The sequence below is a fragment of the Oncorhynchus gorbuscha genome, linkage group LG09 (assembly GCF_021184085.1).
Source record: "Oncorhynchus gorbuscha isolate QuinsamMale2020 ecotype Even-year linkage group LG09, OgorEven_v1.0, whole genome shotgun sequence".
Lineage (NCBI taxonomy): Eukaryota > Metazoa > Chordata > Actinopteri > Salmoniformes > Salmonidae > Oncorhynchus > Oncorhynchus gorbuscha.
The window spans coordinates 72,077,433-72,087,721 of record NC_060181.1 but is presented as its reverse complement, the minus strand read 5'-3'; the positions used below and the strand labels follow the sequence as shown (position 1 = coordinate 72,087,721).

The window sequence follows — 10,289 nt, the reverse complement described above, 5'->3', positions numbered from 1 at the left end:
GATATTTTAAATCAAACTTAATTTAGCAATATACCAGTATATTTATTATTAGGCGTTTCTCTGTGTGCTTTCACCTTGGTAACATTGTTAGGATGGCTTTTAGTGCCCCATAAAGTTCTGAACATCAAGCTTTGACTTGCAAAATGACATTTGAATTAAATTGTCTATTTCTTTATAGATATTACAATGCATAACTTTCTGAATAGTAAGGCAGATGTTACATAAAAGGGTTTCTATGGTATATTGAATCAGAATAATTGTTGCATGTGAAGCGAAACACAACGGCCACATTTGAAATGTACCTTGACAAATTGAAATGAGTTTTCTTTTTATATTGCCTTAGTCATTTTTGTCTTGCATGATGTCTCTCCTTTGTGCTTTATTGTTAATGTGTCTTTTAAAGTTAAATTGTTTAGTTAACATGCTAGCTATTAAATCTCTTGTCAACATTGTTTTACATTAAATGCTAGCTTCTCTAACTTGTTACATTTCTACAATAGGTTAAGAGATTAGATTTTAATGTTAGGTGTTACAATACCCTTGTTCTGGATTCAACAGCTATGAAACTTTGCTCTGTAAACATTCCCTCTGTACAATGTATAGAAAGTTGGTCTCTCTGCTATAAGTAAGTTGTGTATTTTCTGTTCTGGACAACCTGGTGTAATAGCTACATGACTGGAGACTGGTCTATAATGTTTTATGGAATGTCTTTCTTTTCATTAGGTTGCCAATGCAATTTATTGTTTGTCAATACACAGCTACTTCATGTTCTGTGAAACCATAGCTTTTTGCCACTCATTTTTTAAAATTTCTCTCAGTAGTGATTTGGATAGCATTGGACCACAGCTATAATTTGACCTGCAGTAATGAATCCACCCATCCTTACATGAACTAGTAGTTACAGTATTGTGGACTGGACTGTCAGTTTGAAGAATACCTGGATTATCATCCTCCTAAATGAATCCATTTATTATTCATTGTCATGTGGCATATAGCTGAAATGTTGACATTTTAAATTAATCAATCATTAGGTGGTTCCAAAAAAACATTTTAATTTTGTGTCAAATTGTCATCTGATTGTATGGTTTTAGTGTTCAATGAGACTTACTGTACACCAGTGAAAGAAAGCACTTTCAAAAGCACAGTGTGTATTTCTCCATGACTATCTAAGACTGCGTATACACAGGCATCCCAACTCTATTTTTGTACCAGTTGGTATTTTGATCAATCAAATCTGCTCTATTGCACATAATTGGTCAGAAGATCAGAATTGGGCTGCCTGTGTAAACACAGCCTTAGAGCGACAGAGTGTACAAAACATTAGGAACACCTTCCTAATATTGAGTTTTGCCCTCAGCAGCCTCAATTCGACAGGGCATAGACTACAAGGTGTCAAGCGTTTCACAGGGTTGCTGGCCCATGTTGACACCAGTCCTTCCCACAGTTGAAGTGGCTGTAACAGGTGACATTAATAAGAGTTCAAAGCATTCACCCGGTCAGCCTGTCATGGAAAGAGCAGGTATTCCTAATGTTTTGTATACTCTGTATATAATATCTATAATATAATTTTTAGACTCCAAAATCAGCACCTTCAACCGCATACAGAGGGAACTGAACATATTTCTGTTTATCTTTGTGAAAAAAGCAACCCATTTTTGGAACAGTTCCACCACAGTAACCCCCTATACATAAACTGACCGTAAGTGTCCTTGTATAAGTTGGTGAAAAATGAAACTTGTTTCATCAATGTGGGTGGGAAAAATATCAAAGTTAAAATATTTTGACAAATATTTTGTTCTATTTTTGAAAATGCAATGTGTCACTTGTAAAAAGGTTCTTCTGAAGTATGTAAGTCATATACAGTCATTATTGCAGACAGTTCTCAGTTAATATTAGATAATTGTTTGATTGTGATATGTTGAGCTTGGGCAATTGAGGACAAAATCTTCCTTTTGAGACCTGTGTTATTTTGACTCAGATTTTCATACTGGATCATTGAACAAAAGGAAGCATAAAAAACTATTGTTAGTCAAGTTATGATAAAGTATTGAATTATTCAATTTCGCAGGTGGTTGATCAAAAGCCAGATGTTGATTTGCATAGTCTTTCAAGTTGTCCATTTGAGTGATCTGTTTTATATATATATAAATGTGTCATGTACTGCTTTAATTGTAGCTGATTTATTTCAGTAAATTACTATTAGATGTGAGATCTGATTTGAATGTTTTTATTTTATTTGGAAGGACATGATGAACATTCCCAGTATTATTAACCTAATAATTAAAGGTAATTTATTCGGCTTTTTCCATCATAGGGCATATAAAATACACATAGTCTAACACTTGTGAATTCGCCTTGGTATTTCAATTGGATTGCTGCCAAATGCACATTTGAAGGTTGGCCAAAACTAACAAATGGCGTAGCTGTATCTTTTTGGAGCAGAGCAACACACCTATAAAGTGGCAATGGACAAAACAAACATTTACCTGCTGACGTTAGTCGAACACGTAGCAATACTACGCTTGTGGTGCAGACAGAGTGTGAGGGCAAACCATACGGTTGGATTTTTTTTATCACAACATTAATCATTTATATGATCTTTAATGTACTTTTATTGTATTAAGATTTTAGAATGAGAAACTCGATATTTGGAACAGGCTGTTTTTGAGCACTTCAGTGGAGATGGTAGTTCATTTTTGAGGTAGGTAAAGAAATAACCATCATTGTGCTGATTTTTCACTGATCCAACATCAGATTTGCTGAAATAAGGACGAGTTGAGATTTTTTTTTTTTTTAGATCTGCATTTATTGAATTGTTTCCTATTCCCGATTGACAGCAATATAGCCTATATGCATAATCGTGAGAAAAAAACACATTTAATATAACGGACGTAATTTAATGTCGTGAAAATGGAATCGTTTTCCTTAAAGACTAAATTACATGTTGACCCAGTGAATACATCTTATGTCAAGGAATGTACCGGTAATTCGATTTTTTTTTTCTCGCGTCGAATTCAACTACCCTACCATGATCCAGGCAAGTCAGGCTCGTGCTGTTGCATAATCACACCTGCCTGCATCCGGGTGGCTGTTTAGTTGTCACACCTCTATTTGGCTCTATGGAAGGCAAGGCAATGATTAGGCTACCTTTCTATCTCCACATTTAAATAAGCTAATGATTTTTCCCATCAAATAAGGATACATAATTGTATAGCTTATTTCTGAGACACTGCCCTATAGATAGAAGTTTGTCTCAAAACCAAGCATTTCATTGCCCTTTGATTTTGTATACTTTGGGGGTTAATGAATATACAATGATTTTAACCAGGAGTGATATTCACATTGACCTTGTTTCAAGGTGAGTCACTCAGTTTTAAACTCTGGTGAACTTTATGTATCCATCCACTCCAGGGTACTAAACTAGAGTGTGTGCAGGCAGAGGTTTGGTCAAAGCGGTTATGGAAGCGTTGCCATTCGGCTGGATGCTCCACAGGTCTAACGTGGAGGATGTGACAGAACTTCTGAAGGCTAGGGAGTCTAGGAGGGCCAGCGGCAGTAAAACCACACCTGTCCAGGATCTGTTCCATGAGGACGCTCAGGTAGGTTATCATTCCAAGTCAAGACCTTGCTGAAAGTCAACAGTTGCCACAAATGCTGCCTGCCCTGTGAGTATGAGGAAGTCTTTGATAACATAGTTGGAGCCTGGTCCAAGATATGTTTGTGCTGTCTTGTGAAATCTCATGGTCATTGTTATGGCATTGAGTTGGAAAGAAAACACAAACAGATCTGGGACCAGACCAGTGGTGACCCAATTAATAAAGGTGTATGTGAACATGGTCTCTTTTTTGCTTTCTTAAGGCAGCTCAAATATGCAGGTGTTTCAGCCTAGCTCAATCAATCAATCACATTTATTTATAAAGCCCTTTTTACATTAGCCGATGTCACAAAGTTCTATACAGAAACCCATCCTAAAACCCAAATAGCAACCAATGCAGATGTAGAAGCACGGTGGCTTGGAAAAACTCCATAGAAAGGCAGGAACCTAGGAAGAAACCTAGAGAGGAACCTGGCTCTGAGGGGTGGCCAGTCCTCTTCTGGCTGTGCCGGGTTGAGATTATAACAGTACATGGTCAAGATGTTCAAACGTTCATAGATGACCCGCAGGGTCAAATAATAATGATCACAGTGGTTGTAGAGGGTGCAACAGCTCAGCACCTCAGGAGTACATGTCAGTTGGCTTTTCATAGCTGGCCATTCAGAGTAAGAGACAGCAGGTGCTGTAGAGAGAGTTTCAAACAGCAGGTCCAAGACAAGGTAGCATGTCCGGTGAACAGGTTAGGGTTCCATAGCTGCAGGCAGAACAGTTGAAACTGGAGCAGCAGCACGACCAGGTGGACTGGGGACAGCAAGGAGTCATCAGGCCAGGTAGTCCTGAGGCATGGTCCCAGACCGAATCTGCGTCTCTCACAAGGATAGGCAGACCATTCCATAAAAATGGAGCTCTATAGGAGAACGCCCTTCCTCCAGCTGTTTGGGACAGTAGCGTATGTGTAGGTATGTATGGCAGGACCAAACCGGAGAGATAGGTAGGAGCAAGACAATGTAATGCTTTGTAGGTTAGCAAAAAAAAAACTTGAAACCAGCCCTAGCCTTTACAGGAAGCCAGTGTAATATGATCACATTTTTGGGATCTAGTCAAGATTCTAGCAGCCGTGTTTAGCACTAACTGAAGTTTATTTAGTGCTTTATCCGGGTAGCTGGAGGGTAGAGCATTGCAGTAGTCTAATCTGGAAGTGACAAAAGCATGGATGAACTTCTCTGCCACGTTTTTGGACAGAAAGTTTCTTATTTTTGAATGTTACAAAGATGGGGAAAAAAGCTGTCCTTGAAATAGTCTTGATATGTTTGTCGAAAGAGAGATCAGGGTCCACAGTAATGCCGAGGTCCTTCACAGTTTTATTTGAGACGACTGTACAACCATCAAGATTATTTGTCAGAAGATCTCTTTGTTTCTTGGGACCTAGAACTAGCATCTCTGCTTTGTCTGAGTTTAAAAGTAAAACATTTGCAGCCATCCACTTCCTTATGTCTGAAACACAGGCTCCTAGGGAGGGCAATTTTGGGGCTTCACCATGTTTCATCAAAATGTACAGCTGTATGTCATCCGCATAGCAGTGAAACTTACAGTTGATTTGTCAGAGGGCAAACCATCCACAGAGACAAACTTATATCTTTCCAACAGATAAGATCTAAACCAGGCCAGAACTTGACGGTATAGACCAATTTGGTTTTCCAATCTCTCCAAAAGAATGTCATGATTGATGGTGTCAAAAGCAGCACTAAGGTCTAGTAGCACGAGGACAGATGCAGAGCCTTGGTATGACACCATTAAAAGGTAATTTACCACCTTCACGAGTACAGTATCAGTGCAATGATGGGGTCTAAAATCAGACGCCTTTCGTATACATTGTTTGACTTCAGTGAGTTGCTGTGCAACAGCTTTTCTTAAAGTGTTTGAGAGGAATGGGAGATTTGATGTAGGCCGATAGTTTTTTATATTTTCTGGGTCAAGGTTTGACTTTTTCAAGGGAGTCTTTATTACTGCCACTTTTGGTGAGTTTGGTACACATAGATTAGAGAGCTGTTTATTATGTTCAACATAGGAGGGCCAAGCACAGGACTCTTTAAGTACCGTAATTTCCGGACTATTAACTGCTACTTTATTCCCAGGCTTTGAACCTCGCGGTTTATACAATGACACGGCTAATTTATGGATTTTTCCCGCTTTCAAAAAAACTGTTCACCGTCACATAATGTGACGTAAATCGAGCGCGCTCAAACTTTCTATTATTCTGATTACGGTAGTAATTTGTCAACCTCATCATGGCAAAGACACGGAGAAATCCATATGATGCAGCTTTCAAGTTGAAGGCGATCGATCTGGCTGTTGGAAAAGGAAATAGAGCTGTTGCACGGGAGCTTAGCCTTAATGAGTCGATGATAAGACGTTGGAAACAGCAGCGTGGGGAACTGACTCAGTGCAAAAAGACAACAAAAGCTTTCAGAGGGAAGAAAAGCAGATGGCCCAAAGTATTTGCAGCCACTCGACATCAGTGTAAATCGTGCATTTAAGGTGGCGCTCCGCTTGGATGACAAGTGGGGAGAAATCCTTCACTAAAGCATGCGAAGAGCAATTTATGGTCAAGTCTGCCAGTGGGTCCTGACGGCGTGGAGCATTGTCAAAAAATCCACTATCATCAACGGGTTTCGAAAGGCTGGACTTGCTGCGTGTTGAAGGGGCAGCATGAGCTCAGCGGGGAATTTGCCTCCAGATGAAAGTGACGAGAGCGACAATGAAAACGATCCAACATCGGATGAAGCAATTCTGAGGCTATACAACTTCGACACCGAAGGAGATGACTTCAATGGTTTCTGTGCACAGGAGGAGGAAGATACTGACCAATGACTTTCTTGGTAGGCTACTGTTTAATTTTTGTTACAAGCCGTGTTTCGTTTAAAGGCTGTGTAAAGTTAATTTGTTTCAATGTACCGGTAGGCACCTGCGGCTTATAGACATGTGCGGCTTATTTATGTACAAAATACATGTTTTTAAATAATTCAGTGGGTGCGGTTTATATTCAGGTGCGCTTGATAGTCCAGAAATTATGGTAGTTTAGTTGGAATAGGGTCAAGTATGCAGCTTGACGGTTTAGAGGCCATTACTATTTTCATGAATGTGTCAAGAGATATAGGATTTTTTTAAAACTTGTGTCTCCCTTGATCCTAGGTCCTAGCAGTATTGTGCAGGACAACTGAGCTTTGGAGAAATATGCAGATTGAAAGAGGAGTTCGTAATTTGCTTTCTAATGATCATGCTCTTTTTGTCAAAGAAGTTCATGAATTTATCACTGCTGAAGTGAAAGCCATCCTCTCTTGGGGAATGCTTTTTAGTTAGCTTCGCAGCAGAATCAAAAAATACATTTAGGATTGTTCTTATTCTCTTCAATTAAATTGGAAAAATAGGATGATTGAGCAGCAGTGAGGGCTTTTCAATATTGTACGGTACTGTCTTTCCAAGCTAGTTGGAAGACTTCTAGTTTGGTGGAGCGCCATTTCCTTTCCAATTTTGTGGAAGCTTGCTTCAGGGCTCAGGTATTTTCTGTATGCCAGGGAGCTAGTTTTTTTGACAAATGTTTTTTGACTGCATCTAGGGTATTACTCAAGGTTAAATTTAATTCCTCAGGTGGTTAACCGATTTTTTGTAGTACGACATCCTTGGGTAGGTGGAGGGAGTCTGGAAGGGCATCTAGGAATATTTGGGTTGTTGGGCAATTCAAAGCACAGCTTTTGATGATCCTTGGTTGGCGTCTAAGCAGATTATTTGTTGCGATTGGAAACGTAATAAATTGGTTGTCCGATAGACAAGGATTATGAAGAAAAACATTAAGATCCAAAATATTTAGGTCCAGAGTATGACTGTGGCAGTGAGTAGGTCCAGAGACATGTTGGACAAAACCCACTGAGTCGATGATGGTTTCGAAAGCCTTTTGGAGTGGGTCTGTGGACTTTTCCATGTGAATATTAAAGTCACCAAAAAATGTGAATATTATCTGCCATGACTACAAGGTCCGATAGGAATTCAGGGAACTCAGTGAGGAATGCTGTGTATGGCCAAGGAGGACTGTAAACAGTAGCTATACAAAGTGATTGAGTAGGCTGCATAGATTTCATGACTAGAAGCTCAAAAGATGAACGTGCAGTTTTTGCAAATTGAAATTTGCTATCATCGTGAATCACGTTGACAATCTTCTGGCAAATCCTACTGGCACTGTATCGGTGCTAATTGGCCAATGACCATAAACATTACACAACAAGTTGGAAATCGCAAATTCAACAATGAGTGGTTTGGAAGGAATCAGTGGCGGAACATTTAGAGTTGTGGCGTTCACAACATTCTGTCAGCTGGTGATCATCAAGCACATAACTGTCGGTCTCACAGGTATTAACTCTTAATCAACATAAACATAATTAGCATCTCCTGGCTTCCACACAATGCCTACCAGCTATTTTAAAGTCTAATAAATCCATTTTATATAGCCGACAAGACAAGTTTTGCTTATAGTTCAGTGGCATTATTTTATTATGTTCAAATCACATTTGATTTGTCACATGCGCCAAATGCAACAGGTGTAGACCTTAGTGAAATGCTTACTTACAAGCCCTTAGCTAACAATGCTTTAAGAAGTTAATAAAAATAATAATAATATTTGTTCAGTAAAAAATTGAAAATAGAAAGGTGACGGGCCGACCCCAGGTGGAAAGGGGGGCGGCCCGTCAGTAAGTCCAGGATCCAGTTGCAGAGGGAGGTGTGTCCCAGGGTCCGTAACTTAGTGATGAGCTTTGAGGGCACTATGGTGTGGAACGCTGCGCTGTAGTCAATGAATAGCATTCCCACATAAGTGTTCCTTTTGTCCAGGTGGGAAAGGGCGATGTTGAGTGCAATAGAGATTGAATCATCTGTAGATCTGTTGGGGCGGTATGCAAATTGGAGTGGGTCTAGGGTTTCTTGGATAATGTTGTTGATGTGAGCCATTATCAGCCTTTCAAAGCACTTCATGGTTACAGACTGTAGTCATTTAGGCAGGTTACCTTAGTTTTCTTGGGCACAGGGACTATGGTCGTCTGCTTTAAACATGCTGGTATTACACATCCAGTTTATGAGAGGTTGAAAATGTCAGTGATGTCACTCGCCAGTTGGTCAGCGCATGCTCGAGGTACACGTCCTGGTAATTCGTCTGGCCGTGCGGCCTTGTGAATGTTGACCTGTTTAAAGGTCTTACTCACATCGGCTATGGAGAGCGTGATCACACAGTTTGCCGGAACAGCTGGTGCTCTCATGCATGTTTCAGTGTTCCTCATCTCGAAGCGGGCATAGAAGTAATTTAGCTCGTTTGGTGGGTTTGTGTCACTAGGCAGCTCGTGGCTGTGCTTCCCTTTGTAGACTGTATTAGTTTACAAACACTGCCACATCCGACGAGCATTGGAGCCGGTGTAGTACGATTCAATCTTAGTCCTGTATTGACGCGGCAGGGTAGCTTAGTGGTTAGAGTGTTGGACGAGTAACCAAAAGGTTGCAAGTTCGAAATCCCCGAGCTGACAAGGTACAAATTTGTCGTTCTGCCCCTGAACAGGCAGTTAACCCACTGTTCCTAGGCCGTCATTGAAAATAAGAATTTGTTCTTAACTGACTTGCCTAGTAAAATAAAGGTAAAATAAAAAATAAATAAAAATTCCGCCTGTTTGATGGAGAATACAATTGAACAAAGCTGAATGAAATAAATATTTTCTCCAAACGATTTGAGGGAATGCAGCTATTCTGTGTTGAGCGGTTTTCAAAGAAATAGGTACTCCTTTATGCTTAATTTGTTAATTTAACTTTAGTTATTTTACCATTTTTGGGCTATATGTTTTGATTTTTAATACCGTTTTAATACCGTTATAATATATCGTTTAGGACCTTGAGCTTGGCTGAGGTGCACCTATGACCAGCTCTGAAACCAGATTGCATAGCGGAGAAGGTACGATGAGATTCGAAATGGGCGGTAATCTGTTTTGTTAACTTAGCTTTCAAAGACCTTAGAAAGGCAGGGTAGGATAGAAATAGGTTTGTAGCAGTTTGGGTATAGAGTGTCTCCCCCTTTTAAAAGGGGGATGACCGCGGCAGCTTTCCAATCTATGGGAATCTCAGACGATACGAAAGAGGTTGAACAGGCTAGTAATAGGGGTTGCAACAATTTAGGCAGATCATTTTTTAGAAAGAGAGGGTCCAGATTGTCTAGCCTGGGTGATTTATAGGGGTCCAGATTTTGCAGCTCTTTCAGAACATCAGCTATCTTAATTTGGGTGAAGGAGAATTGGGGAGGTCTGGGCGAGTTACTGTGGGGATCGCAGGACTGTTGACCGGAGTAGGTGTAGCCAGGTGGAAAGCATGGCCAGCCGTAGAATTATTATTGAAATTCTCCATTATTGTGGATTTATCGCTAGTGACAGTGTTTCCTAGCCTCACTGCAGTGGGCAGGTACTGTACAGAGTGCCAGAACCTTTTTGAGTTTGTGCTACAGGATGCAAATTTCTGTTTGAAAAAGCTAGCCTTGGCTTTCGTAAATGCGTGTGTATATTGGTGCCTAACTTCTCTAAAAAGTGGCATATCACTATGCTATTCGATGCTAATGCAGAACGCCACAGGATGTTTTTGTGCTGGTCAAGGGCTGACAGGTCTGGAGTTAACC

At 40.1% G+C, this 10,289-nt stretch overlaps 1 protein-coding gene across 2 annotated transcripts in view; it reads left to right on the top strand.

Moving 5' to 3' along the window:
* The first annotated feature begins 2,562 nt into the window (after positions 1-2,562).
* slc12a8 (solute carrier family 12 member 8) overlaps positions 2,563-10,289 on the top strand; it is a 29,256-nt gene continuing 21,529 nt past the window's right edge. The window contains exons 1-2 of one of the 2 annotated variants that reach the window (XM_046363327.1): positions 2,563-2,701; positions 3,494-3,599. Coding sequence is in view for 1 of the 2 variants with exons in the window: in XM_046363326.1 (XP_046219282.1) it covers positions 3,459-3,599 (141 nt within the window). In the remaining variant the exon portion in view is untranslated. Of the gene's footprint in view, positions 2,702-3,411; positions 3,600-10,289 lie in introns of both variants that reach the window. The other variant, XM_046363326.1, reaches the window with a different exon arrangement.